General features: G+C 45.2%; 1 protein-coding gene across 1 annotated transcript in view; it reads left to right on the forward strand.

Moving 5' to 3' along the window:
* ptpn20 (protein tyrosine phosphatase non-receptor type 20) overlaps nt 1-26,323 on the forward strand; it is a 473,076-nt gene that overhangs the window by 66,096 nt on the left and 380,657 nt on the right. Inside the window, exons 3-5 of the mRNA XM_070865389.1 lie at nt 934-949; nt 6,967-7,114; nt 21,273-21,338. Of these exons, the coding sequence (XP_070721490.1) occupies nt 934-949; nt 6,967-7,114; nt 21,273-21,338 (230 nt within the window). The remainder of the gene's footprint in view (nt 1-933; nt 950-6,966; nt 7,115-21,272; nt 21,339-26,323) is intronic.

Below are 26,323 nucleotides of genomic sequence, written 5' to 3' on the forward strand. Positions count from 1 at the left end.
GGTTTGGGGAGTGAGATTAGACTGGGCTCCGGCACAGACAATGGGTCAAATGGTCCGTTTCTGCACAGTAATATTTTATAATTGGAAGGTTCAGCTTTTGCAATCAGATTTGTTTATGAAGCTGTAAAAATCATCATGAGCTTGTCCCCGATATGACCAGCCGTATTCAGTCTTAAATATTATATAAAGGACTTGCATTTATATAGCGCCTTTCACGATCGCAGGATTTGGGGCTCATGTCTGAAGTGGGACGTAATCCCATAACCTTCTGACTCAGAGGCAAGAGTGTTTTTTTAATGGGATTTATTCAACATTAAAAATATTTACGACATCGTCAATAACCAGGGGGCACAAATTTAAAATAATTGGTAGAAGGATTAGAGGGGAGTTGAAGAGAACTTTTTTCACCCAGAGAGTGGTGGGGGTCTGGGACTCACTGCCTGAAAGGATGGTCGAGGTGGTAGAGAAACCCTCATCACAATTAAAAAGTAAAGAAAAAAGAAAAGAACTTGCATTTATATAGTGCCTATCTCAACTTCTGGACATCCCAAAGTGCTTTACAGACAATTAAATATATTTGAACTGTGGTCACTGTTGTAATGTAGGAAACGCAGCAGCCAATTTGCGCACAGCAAGCTCCCACAAACAGCATCATCATCATCATCATCATCATAGACAGTCCCTCGGTATCGAGGAAGACTTGCTTCCACTCTTAACATGAATTCTTACATGGCTGAACAGTCCAATATGAGAACTATAGTCTCTGTCACAGGTGGAACAGATAGTCAATGAGGGAAGGGGTGGGTGGGACTGGTTTGCCGCACGCTCTTTCCGCTGCCTGCCCTTGATTTCTGCATGCTCCCGGCGACGAGACTCGAGGTGCTCAGCGCCCTCCCGGATGCGCTTCCTCCACTTAGGGCAGTCTTTGGCCAGGGACTCCCAGGTGTCGGTGGGGATGTTGCACTTTATCAGGGAGACTTTGAGGGTGTCCTTGTAACATTTCCGCTGCCCACCTTTGGCTCGGTTGCCGTGAAGGAGTTCCGAGTAGAGCACTTGCTTTGGAAGGCTCGTGTCTGGCATGCGAACTATGTGGCCTGCCCAACAGAGCTGATCATGAGATAATGACTAAATGTTTTTTTTAGTGATGTTGGTTGAGGGATAAATAATGGCCAGGACACCAAGGAGAACAAAGTACTTGGATATACACTTGAAGTGTCGTAACCTACAAGGCTATGGACCAAGAGCTGGAAGCTGGGATTGGACTGTGTAATGTCTGTAAGCTTGTAATGTTTGTAGCTCCACACTGTGGATGTGGACGTATTGTGTACTGCAAGTGCAGGGTTAATAATAAACAGCCCCAGGCAGATTTCCGGAGGCTTCTGAGAGAGCTGCCTGCCATTTTAGGAAGCAGTGTGTGCTGTGCTCTGTGAATATATCACATTTGGCGACTAAGATGGGATATTTTGGATGATTTAAAGCTGAAATTTTGTTGGTGAAGGATTCAGTCAGCCGTTAGAGCGACTTTGGAAATTTCTCTTTGAAAAAAGCTACAAAAATCCAAGGTAAAATACAGCACATGGTGTGAAGAGCTGGAGATTAAAATGGCAGGTGCATTGGGATCTTTGAGTGAATATAGACATGATCGGGAACATTTTAAAGCATATGTGGATCGGCTAGAAATGTATTTAATTGCAAATAACATAATCGAAGTTCCAGACAATGCAGTCCAGAATCAGGCTATGTTGGAACGTAAGAGAGCGATCTTCTTATCGGAGGCAGGTCCAGCATTATATGACACCCTTGTAAATCTGCTTGTGCCTGACGAGCCAAAGGACACAACGCTTAAAGAGATTTTAATGAAGCTGGAGCAGCACTATAACCCCAAACCGTTAGAAATTGCTGAAAGCTATCGTTTCGGGATTCGGAATCAAAAGACTGATGAAGTAACCAGTGACTACATCATAGCATTAAAAAAGCTATTGATGCACTGTAATTTTGGAAACTTTCAAAACCGAGCATTACGGGATCGTTTTGTTTGTAGGGTGGAAAATGATACGATCAGAAGGAAGTTATTGATGACGGATGACTTGACTTTTGAGATTGTTTGTCAGACAGCAAGGTCGATGAGCATGACCGAACAATATTCCCGAGAATTAAATAATGATTACGGTCGTCAGTCAACTGAGGTAAATCACCTGCAGGTTCAAAGTAAAAGACGGGCATGGCCGAAAGTCTCAGAAACTGGAAATTCTACCAGAGCGTCGAAGTCATGCTACAGGTGCCTGGGACAACACATTGCTCAAAGTTGTCCATACGTGAAGGCAGAGTGTTTCTTCCGCAGAACGACTGGGCATCTTGCAAAGGCATGCCGACTGAAGGGTAAACCAGCTTCCAAAGCTATGAATCCAGCGTTCAAAGCTATGAGTAGAAATCCCAAGAGGCTACATAGCATGGAAGAACAACAACGGGACGAGGAGATGTTAGAGTTACACATCATCAGGAGCACGAGGTTAACGGACAGCATTTCGGAAAGCATCAAAATCCACATAGATGTTGCGGGATTCAAGATAACAATGGAAATTGACACGGGTGCAACCGTGAGTGTAGTACTGGAGTCACTATACCACGACAAATTGCATGATTTTCAATTGGATAAATCCAAGATACAGCTGCGAGGCTACTCGGGAGAGAAAATTCCTGTGGTAGGTCGTATCACCTTACCGGTGAAATATAAAGATCAATTTCAGAACTTGCCTATAATAGTAGTGAAGTCTGTCTTACTAGGAAGAAATTGGTTGAGCTCACTGAAGCTGGATTGGAGTAAGATTTTCTGTGTGGAAGCAAGATTTTCATCAACGGATGAGGTTATCAAGCAGTATCCGAAGGTGTTCTGCACAACGGGCAGTCCGATCCAAGGTTTCAAGGCGAGTGTCAGGGTACAGAAGGACGCTAGATCGATTTACTACAAGCCACGTTCCGTACCATATGCACTCAAAGAGAAAGTTGAGCAAGAACTCAAAAGACTAGAGACTGAGAGCATTATTTGTAAGATAGATCGATGTAATTGGGCTACACCCATTGTTGTTGTACCTAAGTCCGATGGTAAGCTAAGATTATGTGGTGATTATAAAGTAACCGTAAACCAGGTTCTAGAGGGTAATGTCCCCAATACATTGCCGAATATAGAAGAGTTTTTCACAACACTGACAGGTGGTCAGATGTTCTCAAAACCGGATCTTATGAATGCCTACTTACAGCTTGAACTAGATGAGGAGTCCAAGTCATGTTTGACTATAAATACTCATCTAAGCCTATATCAATTTAATAGGCTTGAATGAAGTCTTCAAACGGCTAGAGAAGCACAGAGTACGAGTGTCTGCTCGTAAGTGTGAGTTATTTAAAAACTCAGTGGAATACTTAGGGTACAGAGTAGACAAAGATGGTTTACATCTAACCATGGAAAAATTTAATGCAATCAGAAATGCACCCACTCCCAGGAATGTCACTGAACTTCGTTCATTCTTGGGTCTTTTGAACTATTATGGGAAGTTCCTACCAAATTTGGCTTCAGTATTACATCCACTGAATAAACTTTTGAAAAAACAGGTTCATTGGAAGTGATCAAAAGAATGCGATACAGCATTCAAGGAGTGTAAAAGCAAATTGGTAGAGAGCACCATGTTAGTTCACTATGACATATCTAAGGAGATTAAGCTAACATGTGATGCCTCTCCATATGGAGTTGGGACAGTAATCTCTCATGTATTAAGTAGTGGGGAGGAGAGACCAATTGCTTTTGCTTCACGCACTCTCAGTGCCAGTGATAGTAATTATACGCAAATTGAAAGGGAAGCTTTGGCATTAATTTTTGGGGTCAAGAAGTTTCACAAATACTTGGATGGTCGTAAGTTTACCATTATTGCGGACCATAAGCCCCTAACAGCAATCCTCCATCCAAAGTCCCCAGTTCCAACCTTAGCTGCAGCCCGAATGCAGAGATGAGCTTTGATTTTGTCAGCATATACATATGATATTGAATACAGACGATCAGCTGATGCAATGTCTAGATTGCCTTCTCCATCACAAGTTACACCCGATAGGGAAGAAGTGTTTTATTTTTCATACATTGATGAATTGCCAGTCACAGCTGAAGAGATTGGTAGAGCAACCAAACCAGACCCAGTGATGTCAAAGGTGTATGAATATATTGCAAATGGATGGCCAAACAAGGTAACAGATAAAGATACACATCCATTCTTCATTCGTGGGAATGAATTATCAGTCGATAAAGATTGTTTCATGTGGGGTGCAAGAGTGGTTATACCAAATAAATTCAGGTCCAAATTATTAGGAGACCTCCATGACCAGCACCTGGGAATGTGCTTGACCAAGAGTTTTGCACGCAGTTATTTATGGTGGCCAGATCTTGATAAAGATATAGAGTACATCGTGAGTCAGTGTACGACATGTCAATCGGTAAGCAAGCAACCACCACCAGTACCATTACAGCCATGGAAATGGCCTCCCAGGGTGTGGCAAAGGCTACAAATTGATTTTGCTGAGTTAGAAGGACAACAATTGTTCATTGTGATTGATAGCCATTCGAAGTGGGTTGAGGTGTTTCCATAGTGGAAAATAACAACAAGTAAAACATTGGACATTTTACGAAAATTATTTTCTGCATTTGGCCTCCCTGAAGAAATTGTTTCGGATAATGGACCACAATTTTGTTCAGAAGAATTTGCACAATTCACGAGCAAAAATGGTGTCAAACATACCAAGGTTTCACCATATCATCCTGCTTCGAATGGTGCAGCAGAGCGCACTGTACAAATTGTAAAACGTGCCCTCATAAAATAAATGTTAGATCCAAATCCAAGGAAACGACAGTTGTCATTGGATCACAAATTGGCTAATTTTTTGATTACATATCGAAATACTCCTCATACAACTACTGGTAGAACACCAGCAGAGTTGTTTCTCAAACGACAGCCTCGAACCAGATTCCCGTTGTTAAAGCCAAATTTGGCACAGTCCGTAGAAGAGACACATTTAAGACTGAAAGAGAATCAAGATAGAGGTAGAATAAAAGAGAAAAGTGTGAAATTAAACCAGAAGGTGAGAGTGAAGAACCATCACCATAAATGGTTAACGTGGTTACCAGGAAGAGTGGTGAAGATATGTAGTCCTCGCACAGATTTGGTAAAGATGTTTGATAATGGACAGGTTAGGTTTGTTCATATTGATCATATTTTACCTACAGACATGGAAGGAGTTGAAGGTGGGAATGATTCAATTCTTTCTGACTTATCAGATAGTTTTGATACACCAGTAGCAAATCCTAAATCCAATGTACTGGAAACAAATCCAGGAGAGAATCAGAATGAAAGTCTGAGTCTGAGTCAGGAAAACAAAGAGCCTGAAGTTAGAGTGAGTTCAAATGAAAATCAAGGAAATTCTGTGGAGGAAAACGTTCCTCAGGATGAGGCTTGAATGAGTGTGAAATCGACACCATGTTTGGAAGGTTCTGTTTGAGAGCGAAGGTTTCCTCTTTGAATCAGAAAACAAGTGGTAAAGTTAAATTTGTAAATATGGGAAAAAAATAAGTTTATATCCTGTGTTGTGTATAAACATGAAAGTTATGTATGATGTTTGTTATAATAACTTCTTCATTAAGGAGGGAGAAGTGTAATGTCTGTAAGCTTGTAATGTTTGCAGCGCCACACTGTGGATGTGGACGTATTGTGTACTGCAAGTGCAGGTTTAATAATAAACAGCCCAGGCAGATTTCTGGAGACTTCCGAGAGAGCTGCCTGCCATGTTAGGAAGCTGTGTGTGCTGTGTTCTGTGAATATATCACAGACTGGTTAGCTCTTTGTCAACCAGCACAGACACATTTGGGCTGAATGGCCTTCTTCTGTGCTGTAAGTTTCTAGGGCCCCGATATTGGTGGCCTTATTGCCCACTGCCGCCTGCTGCTGTCAACTGCCGCCAAGTGTTGCTGTTGTTTTCCTCTGGAACGGGCGGGAGGGGAACACCGCTGGGAATCGCCCGCTGACGTCCTCTGGCAGCCAAGTCGGGTAAGTGGTCCCCCCGCCTGCCGAGATGCCAGATTGGTGCTGGCGGGAGTCGGCGGCAGCAGGAGGAAGGACTGCTGCATGGAGGCTGACCTAACCCTGACGGTAGGTATGAAGACTTGAAAGAAAAGGTTAGTGAACATCTTTGAAAGCGACTTACCTGGTTGGGATCCCCTGAAGATGTTCCGGTGTTTTTCTTTTGGTAATGTTTTTAACTTTGCAGAGTTCCCCCTCCCTGGGCCTGACTCCATCCTTGGCGGCACTTGGACGGCAAGTTCATTTGCCGCCTGAGAGCTCCTGCCCGCTGCTGCCCAGATTGACGGCGTAAGCCGTTGTTTTGCCGCAAGTCAGTACCGCCACCTCTTTTAGAGAAATCGTTCCGGTAAAGTACCGCCCGGTCTCTCGGCAGCCAACGCCAAATGGGCGGGCCTTGCAGCTCATGAAAACCGGAGCTAATGATTCTATGATAGTAATCATTCCAATGTAAGACACACTCACCATTCACCAGTATCCAGCAAAAGAAACAAAGTCATGACTAAAGCAGAAAGAACCTCGCCATCATTCCGCCACTCTGCACAGTCATTCTCCACCACTAGCTAAAGTTTAACTTGTCTCCCATGACATATATTAACCTATCGAGAGGCGGGAGTGTTAACCACTGAGCCACGGCTGATACCAGAACTCTCGTGTGGCATTGTGATGTTGCAATGTCCCATCAGCCTCAAGGTCTCCTCCTGATTGCTTGTCTAAACCCAGCGTCTCAGTGTGCAGGGCAGAGCCTGCTGATGACAGAAACCAATTAACTGATTTACGAGGCAACATTGCTTCATTAAAAGAGATTTCATTGCTGTTTTCATTTTCTGCATTACTTTTCAGACACTTCCTTCAGTTACATTATCTGTCCCTGGTCAGTGCTGCTGTCAGCGAGTGGTGGATTGTCTTTTAGAAGTAATGCCTCAGGTGGGGATATTTACACCTTTACCGCACCAGAAATACTCCAGGGAAAAGGCTCGAGCCCGCAACTTGGGATGGAAGAGGTAAGTAGAAATCCTTTATTTGATGGCATAAGCAGAAAGAGCTTTATCAAGCTACCCCCATGCCTTTTGTTTTTGTTCATTCACGGGTTGTGGGCGTTGCCGGCAAGGCCAGCATTTATTGCCCATCCCTAATGGCCCTCGAGAAGGTGGTGGTGAGCCGCCTTCTTGAACCGCTGCAGTCCGCGTGGTGATGGCACTCCCACAGTGCTGTTCGGGAGTGTAATATCTGTAAGCTTGTAATGTTTGTAGCTCCACACTGTGGATGTGGATGTATTGTGTACTGCAACTGCAGAGTTAATAATAAATAGAACCAGGCTGTTCCGGAAGCTTCCGACAGAGCTTCTTGCCATGTTAGGAGCTGTGTGTGCTGTGCTCTGTGAATATATCACAGGGAGGGCCTCGGTTTAACGTCTCATCTGAAAGACGACACCTCTGACCATTTACTTCAAAGTAGGAGCTTCATTTGTTGAGCGCTAATTAAGTGCACAGAGTTTTTGCTTATTTAGTTGCGGTTAGGGAGAACTGGGGTTACAATTTTAAGTTATTTAAGAGTAGATCTAGGTGAGATGTCTCCAGAGGTGGTTCTTTACCCAGGGAATAGTGGTCCTCTGGAACAGGCTGCCGTCTCGTGGTGACTCACTGAATTCCTTCAAACGAGAACTGGACCTGTTTCTGGCTGGGACGGAGATCACCTCATACAGAAGGGTAGGCACTGCAGGGATTCAGGGACAGAGTGATCTCCTGGACTAGTTTCAATCATCTAGATAGGTCGGAGAGGAATTTCCCAGATTTCCCCCCCCCCACCAATAACCTGGGTTTTTTTTGGCCTCTCCCAGGAGATCACATGGTTTTGGGTGGGGCGGAGTGTGTATATACTGATACACAAGGTATTGGAATTGTGTGGAACAGGCCCGATTCATCAGATTTTTACTTGTGTGTCATTGTTCATCTGTTTGTAGTTCTGCCAAGTAAATGCCGCAAATTAGCACCAAGCCTGAAAGCGAAATTACAAGAGAATGAAACGCCAAGCAGGAGTTGGAGTCACACAGCGATCTGCCACAGAGGCCAGCCCATCATTCTATCCGACAGTAAAGTGGCCAAATCTTGTTCAGTGATAACTGCAGTAAATCTCACAACAAACTCCTTTGGTCTAGCAGGATTAAAAGATTGGAATAAATCAGGAATTATCACAAATATTAGGTAGGATAATCCCTATCAAGGCTTTGTTTCTCGGCGGCCCTGACCAATTTGGGTGTACTTAACCACACGGGGATTTTGATCCTCGCATGTCTTCCTGTTGTAAAGTGCCTTAATGACACAAAGTGAAAGGCACAGCTGTTGCTGAATTTCAGGCACTCTTTTGATGACGTGCTTGATTGTAGCCCAAAAGCAGGAACGTCCGGTTTGCTAAAATTTGGACTTTTGGGACTGCATTGTTGTAGCCCGAATACCAACCCACATTCCATGCAAGGATGGCACCCCTTGAGAGCATGAAATAGTGGAATACCCGCTAGAGGTGTCAAATACTCCCAGAAACAGTCCTTAGCATCAGAAAATACTTCATTGGCTGAAAAATGCTTTGGGACATCCAGTGGTCATGAAGGGCGCTATATAAATGCAAATCTTTCTTTTCTTTAACAAGCACATAGCAACAACTTGCGTTTATACAGCACCCTTAACATAGAAAAATGTCTCAAGGCTTTTAAGCTGCTCTTCTTTTTAAATTTGTTCTTGGCACAATGGCAACGCCATATTTATTATCCATGAGAAGGAGCGGTAGCCATTGTTTTTTTTGTAATAAGTAGCTTACTGGGTCACTTCAGAGGGCATTACATGTCAACCATATCATGTGGGACTGGAGTCATGTGTAGGCCAGACCGAGTAGGATTGACAGATTCTCTTCCTTGAAGGACATTAGTGAACTAGTTGGATTGTGACGACAATCCAGCAACTTTCATGGCCATTGTTTTCCTGATGCCCTCACACTAATGACCAGCTTCATTAAATTCAATTAAATCACGGCTCACCGTGGGAGAGCTGGCCCTCATGACCTGCTGGTTTCCAAATAATTATTCGCCAACACTTTCATCTGTGTCAAAGAGCACACAAGGCCAAATGGTGGATGAAACGACTCTAGAGCCTTGCAGAGCACGAGAAAGCATTGATTAATAAAAGAGCAGTGCAGTGCTGAGGGAGTGCTGCACTGTTGGAGGTGCCGTCTTTCAGATGAGACGTTAAACTGAGGCCCCGTCTGCCCCTCAGGTGCACATAAAAGATCCCATGGCACTATTTCGAAGACGAGCAGGGGAGTTATCCCCGGTGTCCTGGCCAATATTTATCCCTCAATCAACATAACAAAAACAGATTATCTGGTCATTATCACATTGCTGTTTTGGGAGCTTGCTGTGCGCAAATTGGCTGCAGTGTTTCCCACATTACAACAGTGACTGCACTCCAAAAGTACTTCATTGGCTATAAAGAACTTTGAGACGTCCGGTGGTCGTGAAAGGCGCTATATAAATCCAAGTCTTCTTTCTATTTTCAAGCCCATTTCTTTCAAAGATCAACAACAACCTTCATTTATATAGCAAATTTAATGAAGTAAAACGACTCGAGCTGCTTCACAGGAGCATTATCAAACAAACTTTGATCATGTACAATTTACATTAAAATGGACTCTACCTCATCTATGAAGAGAAACTGCTGATTAAATACTGCTTGAGCCTCAAAGGTAACCAAAGAAATCTCAAAGATATTGATCCATCCCGATGTCTCCACTAGGCAACAATGTTTGCGGCATTCTTCGAACAATGCCAGACTAAATAGCGCAACAACCGTGATATACCATGGAGTATGAATCATATTAGTCCACACCTACCCCTCCATCCCAATCCCAATCAAATAGCTAGCAAGCTCCTTTTTGAAGGAATGAATCAGCATACCAACCGTTTCTGCTTGCACCAAGCCCCGCTCACCCATCACCCCTGTGCTCGCTGACCTACATTGGCTTCCGGTTAAACAATGCCTCGATTTCAAAATTCTCATCCTTGTTTTCAAAACCCTCATTGGCCTCACTCCTCCCTATCTCCGTAACCTCCAGCCCCACAACTCCCCCAAGATGTCGGCGCTCCTCAAATTCTGCCCTCCTCCAATTCTGCTCTCTGGAGCATCCCTGATTATAATCGCTCAACCATCGGTGGCCGTGCATCCTGTTGCCTGGGCCCCAAGCTCTGGAACTCCCTCCCTAAACCTCTCCGCCTCTCTACCTCTCTTTCCTCCTTCAAGACGCTCCTTAAAACATATCTCTTTGACCAAGCCTGCCCTAATTTCTCCAGCTCAGTGACAATTTTTTTGATCTCATAATACTCCTGTGAAGCGCCTTGGGACATTTCACTACGTTAAGGGTGCTATATAAAGTGCATGTATTTTAATGGTGGAAGTTCTTATTGACAGCTCCTCACTTTGGGGGAAAATTGCACTCACATAGTAAAGAGTGGTGTTGTCAATGGCAACAAGCAAGCTGCTATTTAGACTTATGCACTGCATGCCCTTAGTATGGCTGCAAATGTTCACTAATAGAGGAGTTTCACCCAGGTTAATGAGCTGGCATAATGGACTGAGGGAGCTGGAATAAACGCACCTTGCTCATAAAGCAGCTCTCGTTATAAAAGAGGATTTGGCAGTCTCCCAGGCACCTCTTTATAATGAGGGTTCACTGCATCTGCATTTCCTATTGTCTCGGTTTGGATTGAATGTCTGAATGAATGAGAGGATGGGCTGTGCTGTAAAGAGGTACCATGCTCTGTGGTGTGAAGATATGCAAATCGCCAATTGTAATCGACAGATTGGTCTGGGCTGAATTCTCAGCCCAATAACATTTCTTTGCAAAATAAAAACGCATTTATTATGATCCAACTCTATTTATATATGCTAATTAAATCCAAGAGTTAATGAATGCAGATCAACGAAGCACATTTCCCTTCAGTTTGAAGCTATAAGGATAGTTCACCCTTTGTTTCCTCTGTGTTATTGACTGTAATCCCCATAATGACACGCACAGCATTCTATACCTTGGCAAAATATACAAGTACCTCGGACTGCATGGGCATAAATTAACAATTGATTAATAGGCAATTAAATATGGATATAGGACGGGACTCTAGAATAATAGGCAGTCTTTAACATCTGTCCCCCTAGTTTTCTTCCCCTCCTGTTATGTAGGTGCCGATCGTGTTGATGCCATCAGTGACTTCAACACCTCATCCATGTTGCATTCAATGTCATGGGTGAGTCTAGATGGTGATTGAGACCATCGAGCGTGTCGGGCATAATAACCGAACACAATTCTGTCCTCGCACTATGTCCACTCACTCGCACTTTCCAGCAGGGGAGGTCACTGGATAGTAACCATAGTTAGGGTATCATGGTGGTGTTGTTCCATTCTCCAGCCCAGTGCTTCAGTACTTCACACATCTCCCCTTCCGCAATTAGCTCATTCTAGGGAACGAACCTGGAGCTAACTGGAAAACTTCGGAGGGTCATTTTAACCTAACTCATTCGTCAGGAAACTGATGCTTGATTTTCACCTCACCCGATTTTGATATTGGGCGGAAATCAAAACCGCCATTCTATTCGATCCCGTCAGCTCCCTGTCAGACTACTTAGGTTAACATGGCCCCCTTTGGGCTCATTGAAAAGTGGGAGAGGGGAGCACTATTGCCACGGATGTAACAGAGGGGTTACAGCATCTGACAAGACTGATGGGTCGACCCTTGATCAGGGTCTCCATGGGTTGTATGGGTGTGTTCCATGGAAGGGAGGGCCATGTGTAAAGTTTAAACCCATGTTCCCATTAATTCAAGGGGACCCGTACCCCAGTGAGATTCAGCACCTCCAGGAGAGGAGGGGACCCATACCCCAGTGAGAGTAGGCACCTTCAGGAGAGGAGGGGACCCGTACCCCAGTGAGAGTCAGCACCTTCAGGAGAGGAGGGGACCCATACCCCAGTGAGAGTCAGCACCTTCAGGAGAGGAGAGGACCCATACCCCAGTGAGAGTCAGCACCTTCAGGAGAGGAGAGGACCCATACCCCAGTGAGAGTAGGCACCTTCAGGAGAGGAGGGGACCCGTACCCCAGTGAGAGTCAGCACCTTCAGGAGAGGTGGGGAACCCTTACCCCAGTGAGAGTCAGCATCTTCAGGAGAGGAGGGGACCCATATCCCAGTGAGAGTCAGCACCTTCAGGAGAGGTGGGGGACCCGTACCCCAGTGAGAGTCAGCACCTTCAGGAGAGAAGGGGGACCCATACCTCAGTGAGAGTCAGCACCTTCAGGAGAGGAGGGGACCCATGCCCCAGTGAGAGTCAGCACCTTCAGGAGAAGAGGGGACCCATACCCCAGTGAGAGTCAGCACCTTCAGGAGAGGAGGGGACCCGTACCCCAGTGAGAGTCAGCACCTTCAGGAGAGGAGGGGACCCGTACCCCAGTGAGAGTCAGCACCTTCAGGAGAGGAGGGGACCCGTACCCCAGTGAGAGTCAGCACCTCCAGGAGAGGAGGGGACCCGTACCCCAGTGAGAGTCAGCACCTCCAGGAGAGGAGGGGACCCGTACCCCAGTGAGAGTCAGCACCTTCAGGAGAGGAGGGGACCCATACCCCAGTGAGAGTCAGCACCTTCAGGAGAGGAGGTAATCAAGGGATACGGGGATCGGGTGGGAAAATGGAGTTGATGTAAAAGATCTGACAAGATCTTATTGAATGCCAAAGCAGGCCCGAGGGGCTGTATAACCGACTCCTGCTCCTATTTCTTACGTTTGGCTCAGCCCCACACCGGATGGTGTATTTACGCCCTATTATGATTGGTTTTTACTTTAATTTTGCCCCTCTCCAATGGTAACTTTTCAGTTTGCGGACTCCTGGCACAGAGCCTCACCCAGTGAGCGAGCAATCGGAACGTTTGCCCCTCGCTGCTGTATTCAGTGGCTTAAAACATGTCTGCCTGCCAGCACTGCACTATCTAATAATGATCTTAGTGGATTGAAGGCAATTGTTGTAAATCTCTGCTATCTTTAGCTACAGGATGGGCCAAATCTACATCACAACCATCCATCAGGTTAGTGATAGTTCAGATGTGTTGCCACAGCTGTGGTAGATATGTCTATCTGCCTTAAATTGCCTGCCCTAGTTCTTGAATGGGGTGCCTGGGGAAACAGTATAAAATATTACTCACGTACTGTGGTGGGTCCTGCCATGCATACAAAACAGGCAAAAGTTAAGGTTAAAATATAGCAGGAATTTCCTACAAAAGGAGACATTTACAAAGGCGCATTTCTATAGCGCCTTTCACAACCACCGGCTGCCCCAAAGTGCTTTACAGCCAATGAAGTACTTTTTGAATTGTAGTCACTGTATTAATGCAAGCAAGGCGGCGGCCAATTTGTGTACAGCAAGGTTCCACAAATAGTGACCGGATAATCTGTTTTACTGAGGCTAATTGTTATGATCTGGAATGCGCTGTCTGAAAGCACGGTGGAAGCAGATTCGATGGTAACTTCCAAAAGGAAATTGGATAAGAACTTGTAAAGGAAAAAATTGCAGGGCTATAGGAAAAGAGCAAGGGAAATGGGACTAACTTGAGCGCTCCAAAGAGTTGGTCTGGGCACGATGGGCCGAATGGCCTCCTACTCTGCTGTAAGTTTCTGTGATTCAATTTCATAGTTTAAGAAGGATAAAAGGTTAAAGAAAGAAAGAACCTTTCCAAAAATAAGCTAAATTGAAATAACATTGAAAATTCATCAAGCGGAATGAAACGATGACAAGAGAATGCGATGTGACATAATATATTCAGTTGCAATTGGTGCTAAATTATGAATATTTTTATGCTGTTAACAGAACCTGGGTTAATACTGATCACAACAAGTTTCATTTATTGTTTTAACAATTTAGTCTGCCAAGTTTTTTTCCTCCCTTCCACTCCTCTTCAAGGCTCTGGCTCCTTGCTGTGATCTGATTCCAGGAGAGCCAGGTACCATTCAGCAAGGCAGAAAGAGCAAACTTGTTTTTATATAAGCACCTTTCATAACCTCAGGATTTTTCCAAGTGCTTCATAGAAACATAGAAAATAGATGCAGGAATAGGCCATTTGGCCCTTCGAGCCTGCACCACCATTCAATATGATCATGGCTGATCATTCAATCTCAGTACCCCACTCCTGCCTTCTCTCCATACCCCCTGATCCCTTTAGCCGTAAGGGCCACATCTAACTCCCTCTTGAATATATCTAACGAACTGGCCTCAACAACTTTCTGTGGCAGAGAATTCCACAGGTTCACAACTCTCTGGGTGAAAACGTTTCTCCTCATCTCGGTCCTATATGGCTTACCCCTTATCTTTAGACTGGGACCCCTGGTTCTGGACTTCCCCAACATCGGGAACATTCTTCCTGCATCTAACCTGTCCAGTCATGTCAGAATTTTATAAGCTTCTATGAGATTCCCTCTCATTTTTCTAAATTCCAGTGAGTATAAGCCTAGCCGATCCAGTCTTTCCTCATATGCCAGTCCTGCCATCCCGGGAATCAGTCTGGTGAACCTTCGCTGCTCTCCCTCAATAGCAAGCACGTCCTTTCTCAGATTAGGAGACAAAAACTGCACACAATACTCAAGGTGTGGTCTCACCAAGGCCCTGTACAACTGAAGTAAGACCTCCCTGCTCCTATACTCAAATCCCCTCGCTATGAAGGCCAGCATGCCATTTGCTTTCATTACTGCCTGCTGTACCTGCATGCCTACCTTCAATGACTGATGTACCATGACACCCAATGGCCAATGAAGTAGTTTTGAATTCAGCCACTGTTGTAATGCAGGAAACTTCTGCAGCCAATATGTGCACAGCAAGCTCCAAGAAACCACAATGAGATAAATGACCAGAGTATCTGTTTTACTGATGTTAGTCATGGGTTAAATGGTGGCTAGGACACTGGATGAACTCCTCTGCTCTTCAAAGAATGCCATGGAATCTTTAATGCCCAACTGGGAGGTCAGATGGGGCCTCGATTTAACGTCTTATCTAAAAGCCAGCACCTCTGACAATGCAGCACTCCCTCCCTCTGCACTGCACCTAAGTATCAGCCTAGATTACACATATACACACACATATATACACACACAATTTTTTTTATTCGTTCACGGGATGTGGGCGTCGTTGGCAAAGCTAGCATTTATTGCCCATTCCTAATTGTCCTCGAGAAGGTGGTGAACTCCCACAGTGCTGTTACGGAGGGAGTTCCAGGAATTTGACCCAGCGACAAAGAAGAAACAGCGATATATTTCCAAGTCAGACTGGTATGTGAATTGGAGGGGAACTTGCACACACACGGACATGTACACACACACGCATGCACACCTTTACATCAGGAAAGTGATGCACCTCAATGATGAAAGATCAATGGAGGAGCAATGTCATCATAGGCGGTCCCTCGAAACGAGGATGACTTGCTTCCACGCCAAAATAAAAGGATGAGTTCACAGGTGTTTCAATGAAGGATCCGAACTATATCCTGAAGAGTGGAAGCTGGCTGTGCGTGAATTTTTTTCATGTGGGGTGGCCATTGCACACTAACCACCACACGGGCTTGACAGAGCTGGGTCTTGGTCCAGTGGCAAGGATTAACCAAGACAACTGGAGACCAGCTCTGCATATCGCAGTCTGGGCTGGCCCATGCTGCCCCTGGGTCCCTGGCCCCGAACTCGCGCCTCCCTTAGGCCCTGATCACGTCCCTCTACAGTCTCTCGCCGCTGCTGCTGTATCTGCCCATGCTCCAATCAATGACCTGGACCTTGATGACGTCACTCTTCACAGCTGTCGCCCTCCTGCACCAGCTCGCGCTGTACCTTGAAGTGGCCTCCAAGCTGCCCATGGCAACCGCTCGCCGCTCCTTTTATGGTCCCGACCTGCCGCTGATGTCCCCTCGCAGGACGGGGCCTCCCAGCACCATTGACCCATGAAGGAAGTGTCTGAAGATCCCCTTTCGTTATAAATTCAGAGTTGGACAGTGAGGTGGGGAAGAATGATTAAGAATCAGCTGCCAAAAAAAGTAGAGCAACAATGCAGTGGCAGAGAAAGAGGGATAAATGCGCTGATGTTAATCACAAGTTGGTGAGTTACTTTGTATTTCTGCTAGACTCTGGGTGATAGGTGAGTGGTGTGTGATCGTGTTTTCAATAATCAAATCCTCCTCCGTTTTACTGCAGATTGAATTCTGCAATGCAAATTCCTCTTAATTAACTGTTGTTTCATTCACATTATCTGATCATTTGAATAGAAATCATGCAACAACACAATGCCTGATCCTCTGCTGTTTTATTAAATTAATTAAACATTTAAAACAAAAATTAAATTTTTTTGAAAAATAAATTTGCGTATTTGAGAAGGGCTAAAAATAAACTTACCTTATTTCACAGGTTTATTGAAAAAAAAATGTTTTTCTGTTTTTTTTAAAAGTCTTGCGCTGGTAAAATTAGGCCTTACACCTGCTTTTACCAGGAGTAAGAATTTCACGGGCATTTGCTGGGCAGAAGTTGGTCAAATAGCCCAACTCTCCGCCCGCAGAGGCCCTTTTCCCGGGAATGGTACGATCTGCCAGGAAGATTCTTGACAGATCAAAAGTTCCGGGTTTTAGCGCATGCACTTTGCACGCCCAAACCCCTCCTGGCCTGTGCGCACCTCGTGGGTTGCAAATTATGGCCCATTGAATTCAGAATCCTTCTCCTTATCTACAACTCCTACCACGGTCCTGCTCTTCCCAGCTCTGCAACTTCCTACACGAGCCAGCAAGCAATCTCAGCTGTTATGACTCTGGCCTCCTTTGCGCTCTGTCAAGAATCTTCCTGACAGATTGCACCATTCCCGGGAAAAGGGTCTCTGCGGCGGAGAGTTGGGCTATTTGATCAACTTCTGCCCAGCGAATGCCCGTGAAATTCTTACTCCTGGTAAAAACAGGTGTAAAGCCTAATTTTACCAGCGTAAGACTTTTAAAGAACAGAAAAAAAAAAATTTCAATAATTTATACTTTTATTAACCTGTGAAATAAGGTAAGTTTATTTTTGCCCCTCCCTCTGTTCCAGCCTTGGTTACAGGCCCTTGAGCCACCTTGGCCCCGTACTCTGCACTGCTCCTCCTGTAATCTTCTGCCCTGCCATCTCTCGTCCCTCCATCAAAGGCTGCCTCAAAACCTACCTGTTTGACCTTGTCACGCTCACACGTCTCATCCCATCTCCTCTTGGTGTCCGTTTGTCATTAGCCAGAAAACACTTTGTAATGTTTTATCATGTTTACGGCGCGAAAGAAATGCAACTCCTTGTTGTGATTGGACGTCCAACCTCCCCCACATCCGTTCTGTTTTGGGATCAGCCCTGCGTTTTCTTGCCTTATGACCACTAACTTCATTCATTTGCATGTAAATATGACACATTGCAATCTCTCAAGCTTGGTGTACGAACATTGGAAAATTGACGGACAGGTAAATACCATCTGGCCCATCAAGCCTGTCCCAACTCTGGCTCCTTTCTTTTCCTCTCCTACATGATGACGAATCCCTACATTTCCTACATTGCAACAGTGACTACACTTCAAAAGTACTTCAGTCAGTGACTGTAAAGTGCTTCAAAACATCCTGAGGTCACTATATCAATGCAGGACGTTCCAAGAAAGAGCTTGGCTTACAGGTGTTAAACCAGAGCAGATCCTTCAGTGGCAGTTGGGACAATCTCAGAGTTATCTATCGAACGACTTTCAATGGGAGCATGACGGTTTTTAGAAGACAGCCAGAGAGTGGGCTTAGAATTGACAGTAGGGAGGAGGGAAATGTGAAAGAGTATCCCATCCCTCAATTCTTACACTGTGGCAGTCTTTTCCTGTGAAGCATACACATAATGAGTATTGCCCTGCTAAAAAAAAAGTCACAATTTTATTTCAGTTGGGACATAATGTCACCTTGGCGACACTCTGATACCCATTGATTCGGGCAGGGTCTATTAATATCAACCAATGAGAGAGACTCCTTGTGGAATGGATGACGGTACAAGAGAGTGCTTTCTCCACTGAGTACAGAGTGTGAACTCATGGTCTCCAATGGTTCCCGGCATCAAAATGACAAACGCTCGAGCTCTTCAACTAATGCTAGGGTTGGTATTCCGTTGCCGAGGCAACCACAGGGTTCAGTACACAAAAAGCTGTCAGAGCTCACAAGAGCGGCATGCCAGACTGTATCTAAATTAGGCAGATTGTGTGAACGTGAACGCAATCAATGCTGGTGCTTATTTCTCTTTTTCCTGCAGGAAAAGGCATAATGAGGAAGAAAGCTTTGATTTTCTAATGCCAGTTGGATCTGAATTTCTGTAAAAGGGCTTTTCTGGTCTCCATCATAATCATGAAGAAAGAATGTGGATTGGCCTCATGGGTTATTTTATGCAAATGCACTGCCTTCAAACATTTCATCAAAAACCCTCACAGAATATTAAAAAAAACACCCAAGGCCCCTTGCTGAAGTAATCCTCCTTGATAAATGATTTCCAAAATTGTGCAAGACTACAGCTGCACGGCATCAGAGACCCTGTGTTGTCCCACTGGAGCAGAAACTTAAGTAGTTGCCTTAATCAGTCAATGCAGACCAAAAGATTACAGAAGAAATATGAGGCAACATCATTACCACAGTCCCATTTTTGTCTCCAAACAGTTCATATATACAGATGCCAAGGATGCATTTAATATATTGTGCCCTTCAGATTTACAAAAAAAAAACATTTCTCCAGTTACTTGGAGTGTTCTTGTACACTAATGTAAGAACATGATGTTATGTATGTAAACTTTACTAGTGTGTAAGACTTGCCACCAGGGGGCGCACCTGTGGTAGACCCAAGGGTCACCTGCACACCCTGGGCAAGCAGGTATAAAAGGCAGCTTACCATGCTGCTTCCTCACTCTAGAGTTACATTAAAGAGACCAAGGTCACAACAGTTTGAGCTTACAGTATGCAGTCTTGTGGAGTTATTCTGAATCATCATCATCATCGGCAGTCCCTCAGGATCGAGGAAGACTTGCTTCCACTCTTAGAATGAGTTCTAGGTGGCTGAACAGTCCAATACGAGAACCACAGTTTCTGTCACAGGTGGGACAGATAGTCGTTGAGGGAAAGGGTGGGCAGGGAGCCTGGTTTGCCGCACGCTCTTTCCGCTGCCTGCGCTTGATTTCTGCATGCTCTCGCCGATGATACTCGAGGAGCTCAGCGCCCTCCCGAATGCACTTCCTCCACTTAGGGCGGTCTATGGCCAAGGACTCCCAGGTGTCAGTGGGGATGTCGCACTTTATCAGGGAGGCTTTGAGGGTGTCCTTGTAACGTTTCCTCTGCCCACCTTTGGCTCGTTTGCCGTGGACGAGTTCCGAGTAGAGCGCTTGCTTTGGGCATCTCGTGTCTGGCATGCGAACTACGTGGCCTGCCCAGCGGAGCTGATCAAGTGTGGTCAGTGCTTCAATGCTGGGGATGTTGGCCTGGACGAGGACGTTAATGTTTGTGCGTCTGTCCTCCCAGGGGATTTGCAGAATCTTGCGGAGACATCGCTGGTGGTATTTCTCCAGCGACTTGAGGTGTCTACTGTACATATAACACATAAGACATGATATAACACATAAGAACATAAGAAATAGGAGCAGGAGTAGGCCATACGACCCCTTGAGCCTGCTCCGCCATTTAATTCGATCATGGCTGATCTGATCATGGACTCAGGTCCACCTCCCTGCCCGCTCCCCATAACCCCTTATTCCCTTATCGGTTAAGAAACTGTAAAAAGCTGCAAACCATCCCTGCTTTTTACGGGGAACAGGGTTTACAATTGGTATATATAGGCTTTTGCCGGCGCTCAGAGGGCGGGTTCAGAGGCGGGTCCACTGTGAATGTATAAAAGATTGACAGCGGGGCGGGATCCCACTGTGAACCCGCCTCCATGCCAGTTTCCCAAGTGCCGGGTCTGCCAGCGCTTTACAGACCCAGCACTTAGCTGTGCGGAAAGATTGGACAGGCTGGGGTTGTTTTCTTTGGAACAGAGGAGGCTGAGGAGAGACCTTATTGAGGTGTATAAAATTATGAGGGGCCTAGATAGAGTGGATAGGACGGACCTGTTTCCTTTAGGGTTCATGAACCAGAGGGCATAGATTTAAAGTAGATGGCAGGAGGTTTAGAGGGGAAATTTCTTCACCCAGAGGGGGTGGGGGTCTGGAACTCGCTGCCTGAAAGGGTGGTAGAGGCAGAAACCCTCACCACATTTAAAAAGTGCTTGGATGTACACTTGAAGTGCCGTAACCTACAGAGCTATGGACCAAGAGCTGGAAAGTAGGATTAGGCTGGACAGCTCTTGGTCGGCCGAATGGCCTCCTTCCGTGCTATAAATTTCTATGATTCTATGATTCTATAAGCAGAGTGTGAGCCAACTGAAATAGTTAAGAGCGTGTGAAAAGGTACGTAAACAGCATTTTACCATCTACTTACCATTTTTCCAGCTTTTTCACGAGATTCCCAGCGCTCGGGGATCATGTCAGGTAAGTAGGTTGGTTTTGCAATGACTCTCCATTGCTCTGAATAGTTGACAGCTGTGTAAGTGCTATAAAAGCTACCATTTCATAGCTGTTCACTTTCCAATCTTAGAAGCTGGAGCCGCTTCTTTTTAATTGGCCGGGAACCTCGCAGTGCGGGCTTAACAAGCCCAATCACGGGAACGTCATGGGGGAAGCCGGCATGGGGCCAGGAGTGGGGTCGCAATGCTCCCCCCCCCCCACCTACCTTGGCCGCACTGAGCCCTTCTCGGTAGACGAAGTCGCGGCCATAATGATCCAACTATTATATATTGTCCTTTGGAAAGCGATAGTTAAACTGGATGTCAAGTGTTGGCATGTTGAAGGGCTACGTGTCTTGGAAGGCTGCTGTTTTTAACAATCCAAGTTCACTCAGTATTACCGCAAGCTACTCGACTCAACACCAATCTTGGGGGATCATCGCATTATCCCTGCCAAATAGAAGCAATGAACTCCTGGATCCCACTTGCCCTGCTCTCCTCTCAGCTCTCTGGTTATGGTTGTGACGACTGTTTCACCACATTTATCCTTGGTTTTCAGATGCACGTGTACTCACTGGGAATGACCCTGTACTGGGCGGCCGACTACCAGCTTCCTGAAACGCAGGTGAGAAGCCACGGATTGCGCAGCACTGAGAATGAACACGAGGAAAGTGGTAAATTGTACATTGGTTTAAGCTTCCATTTAGGAAACGGAACCGCATTCCAGTACCTAAACAAACCGAACTGCCTCCACTGAGACTTGTCCCTTTTGCTATTAAGAACATATTACTGTTCATTGTGATGTGGGATTTGTCTAAAGTATATCCACTGCCTTGAGACACTAATGACACGTGATTACTGATGGAGATATTAGAAAGATAGAAATAAACGAGAAGGAAAACGTGCATTTATATAGCACCTTCCACAATCTCAGAATGTCCCAAAGTGCTTTACAGCCAATGAAGTACTTTTGAAGCCTAGTCACTGTTGTAATGTAGGAGGCCAGCCAGGAGTGCCTTGGAATAGTCAAGTCTAGAGGTAACAAAGGTATGGATGAGGACTTCAGCAGCGGATGAGCTGAGGCAGGGACGGAGAGGAGACGGGCGATGTTACGGAGGTGGAAATAGCGGTCTTAGTTATGCTGCAGATATTTGGTCAAAAGCTCATTTCAGAGTCAAATATGACACCAAGGTTATGAACAGTCTGGTTGAGCCTCAGTCAGGAGTTGGGGAGAGGGATGGAGTCAGTGGCTAGGGAACAGAGTTTGTGGCGGGGACCGAAAACAATGGCTTCAGTCTTCCCAATATTCAATCGGGGAAAATTTTTGCTCATCCAGAACTGGATATCGGACAAGCAGTCTGACAATTTAGGGACCATGGAGGGATCGAGAGAAGTGGTGGTGAGGTAGAGTTATGTGTCGCCATTGTACGTGTGGAAAGTGATGCTGTGTTTTCGGATGATGCCGCCAAGGGGCAGCATACAGGAACTAGGAAGGTGCCAAGGATAGATCCTTGGGAGACTCCAGAGGTAATGGTGTGGGAGTGGGAAGAGAAGTCCGTACAGTTGATTCTCTGGCTATATCTGGATAGATACGACTGGAACCAGGCAAGTGCGGTCCCACCCAGCTGGACGACGGAGAGGAGGCATTGGAGGAGCATGTTGTGGTCAACCGTGTCAAAGGCTGGAGAAATTGAGTAGGACGAGGAGGGACAGTTTACCATGGTCACAGTCACAGTCACATAGGATGTCATTTGTGACTTTGAAAATGGCTGTTTCGCTAATGTGGTCGGTGTGGAAACTTGATTTTCACAAAGCATCATCATGAGAAAATTGCCTTTTTGCCTGATTGAACAAATGGAATACAAATCAGTTTGGATTTCAGTCCTGCACTTCTCTGTGAGTACTCCACTGCTCACAAACTCATCATCGGTCGACAAGTCTGAGTTATACCAGCTATGCGAAAGTATTTTCACTCCTTGATGCTATGATATACTAAATAATTATAACTTTCAGCTCAACACTCTCCATTTCTCAATCTTTCCTCCGTAATAGCCTCCATGTTTGTACTGTTTAAATTGAATGCTAAATCAAGGTGCACCATGTGCTCAATCCACAACTGGCAGAACTCGGGAGTGGATTTAATGTTCTTAAAATATACAAATAAGTAATGTAAAGTTACATCATCCCTTCCATTTCCAGTCAATACTTAATGTTCTATGAGACTCCACATATTTCTGTGTCACGACTCTGGCATGACACATATAAAAAAAAGACTTGCATTTATATAGCGCCTTTCATGACCTGAGGACCTCCCAAAGCTCTTTACAGCCAATGAAGTACGTTTGAAGTGTAGTCACCATTGTAACGTAGGAAACACAGTAACCAATCTGCGCACAGCAATGATGTGCATGTCCAGATAACCTTTTTTTTAGCTGTTGCTTGAAGGATGAATGTTGGCCAGGAGAAATCCCCTGCCCTTCTTCGAAATAGTGCCATGGGATCTTTTACATCCACCTGAGAGGGCAGTCGGGGCCTTGATTTAACGTCTCATCCGAAAGACGGCACCTCCGACAGAGCAACACTCCCTCAGCACTGCACTGGAGAGTCAGCCTGGATTAGGTGCCCAAGACTCTGTAGTGGGACTTGAACTCACAGCCTTCCGACTCAGACGAGAGGGATACCCACTGAGCCACAGCTGGCACACTCAAACTAGCACACCGTTTGAAAAGTCCTAAATCTTCCCTTAGTAGCAGCATCTACTTCTGAGGAACCAAATATCGCAGTATTACCGTCCATGGCTTTCACTTCTGGAGGGTAATCGTGCCCCTCTTTGAACAACTTTCTAAAGGAGAAAAGTGTGTTAGAAAGACAAGTCTGAAGACTCTGTGCCTCAATGCGAGGAGTATTTGGAATAAGGTCGAAGAATTAACTGCGCAGACAGCAGTTAACGGGTATGATGTAATTGGCATCACGGAGACATGGCTCCAGGGTGACCAAGGCTGGGAACTCAACATCCAGAGGTATTCAACATTTAGGAAGGATAGAGGAAAAGGAGGTGGGGTGACGTTGCTGGTTAAAGAGGAAATTAATGCAATAGTAAGAAAGGACATTAGCCTGGATGATGCGGAATCGGTATGGGTGGAGCTGCGGAATACCAAAGGGCAGAAAACGCTAGTGGGAGTTGTGTACAGACCACCAAACGTAGTAGTGAGGTTGGGGACATCATCAAACAAGAAATTAGGGATACATGCAATAAAGGTACAGCAGTTATCATGGGTGACTTTAATCTTCATATTGATTGGGCTAACCAAACTGGTAGCAATGCGGTGGAGGAGGATTTCCTGGAGTGTATGAGGGATGATTTTCTAGACCAATATGTCGAGGAACCAACCAGGGAGCTGGCCATCCTAGACTGGGTGATGTGTAATGAGAAAGGACTAATTAGCAATCTTGTTGTGCGAGATCCATTAGGGAAGAGTGACCATAACATGGTAGAATTCTTTATGAGGATGGAGAGTGACACAGTTAATTCAGAAACTAAGGTCCTGAACTTAAGGAAAGATAACTTTGATGGTTTGAGGCATGAATTGGCTAGAATAGACTGGCAAATGATACTTAAAGGGTTGACAGTGGATAGGCAATGGCAGACATTTAAAGATCACATGGATGAACTTCAACAATTGTACATCTCTGACTGGCATAAAAATAAAATGGGGAAGGTGGCTCAACTGTGGCTAACAAGGGAAAATAAGGATAGTGTTAAATCCAAGGAAGAGGCATATAAATTGGCAAGAAAAAACAGTAAACCTGAGGACTGGGAGAAATTTAGAATTCAGCAGAGGAGGACAAAGGGTTTAATTAAGAGGGGGAAAATAGAGTACGAGAAGAAGCTTGCCGGGAACATAAAAACTGACTGCAAAAGCTTCTATAGATATGTGAAGAGAAAAAGACAAACATAGGTCCCTTGCAGTCCGATTCAGGTGAATTTATAATGGGGAACAAAGAAATGGCAGACCAATCGAACAAATACTTTGGTTCTGTCTTCACGAAGGAAGACACAAATAACCTTCCGGAAGTACTAGGGGACCGAGGGTCTAGTGAGAAGGATGAACTGAAGGAAATCCTTATTAGGCGGGAAATTGTGTTAGGGAAATTGATGGGATTGAAGGCCAATAAATCCCTGGGTAGCCTGATAGTCTGCATCCCAGAGTACTTAAGGAAATAGCCCCAGAAATAGTGGATGCATTGGTGATCACTTTCCAACAGTCTATCGATGCTGGATCAGTTCCTATGGACTGGAAGGTAGCTAATGTAACACCACTTTTTAAAAAGGGAGGGAGAGAGAAAACGGGTAATTATAGACTGGCTAGCCTGACATCAGTGGTGGGGAAAATGTTGGAATCAATTATTAAGGATGAAATAGCAGCGCATTTGGAAAGCAGTGATAGGATCGGTCCAAGTCAGCATGGATTTAAGAAGGGGAAATCATGCTTGACAAATCTTCTGGAATTTTTTGAGGATGTAACTGGTAGAGTGGACAAGGGAGAACCAGTGGATGTGGTGTATTTGGACTTTCAAAAGGCTTTTGACAAGGTCCCACACAAGAGATAGGTGTGCAAAATCAAAGCACATGGCATATGGGGTGATATACTAACGTAGATAGAGAACTGGTTGGCAGACAGGAAGCAGAAATAAACGGGTCCTTTTCAGAATGGCAGGCAGTGACTAGTGGAGTGCCGCAGGATTTGGGTGAAGGAATTGAGTGTAATATCTCCAAGTTTGCAGATGACACTAAACTGGGTGGCGTGTGAGCTGTGAGAGGGACGCTAAGAGGCTGCAGGGTGACTTGGACAGGTTAGATGAGTGGGCAAATGCATGGCAGATGCAGTATAATGTGGATAAATGTGAGGTTATCCACTTTGGGGGAAAAATGCCAAGACAGAATATTATTTGAATGGTGGCAGATTAGGAAAAGGGGAGGTGCACTGAGACCTGGGTGTCATGGTTCATCAGTCATTGAAAGTTGGCATACAGGTACAGCAGGCAGTGAAGAAGGCAAATGGTATGTTGGCCTTCATAGCTAGGGAAATTGAGTATAGGAGCAGGGAGGCCTTACTGCATTTGTACAGGGCCTTGGTGAGGCCTCACCTGGAATATTGGGTTCAGTTTTGGTCTCCTAATCTGAGGAAGGATGTTCTTGCTATTGAGGGAGTGCAGCGAAGGTTCACCAGACTGATTCCCGGGATGGCTGGACTGACATATGAGGAGAGATTGGATAAACTGGGCCTTTATACATTGGAGTTTAGAAGGATGAGAGGGGATCTCATAGAAACATACAAGATTCTGATGGGACGGGACAGGTTAGATGCGGGTAGATTGTTCTCGATGTTGGGGAAGTCCAGAACCAGGGGACACAGTCTTAGGATAAGCGATAGGCCATTTAGGACTGAGATGAGGAGAAACGTCTTCACTCAGAGAGTTGTTAACCTGTGGAATTCCCTACCACAGAGAGTTGTTGAGCCAATTCATTGGATATATTCAAGAGGGAGTTAGATATGCCCCTTACGTCTAAGGGGATCAAGGGGTATGGAGAGAAAACAGGAAAGGGAT

The sequence above is a fragment of the Pristiophorus japonicus genome, chromosome 22, assembly GCF_044704955.1.
Source record: "Pristiophorus japonicus isolate sPriJap1 chromosome 22, sPriJap1.hap1, whole genome shotgun sequence".
NCBI classification, from domain to species: Eukaryota; Metazoa; Chordata; class Chondrichthyes; family Pristiophoridae; genus Pristiophorus; species Pristiophorus japonicus.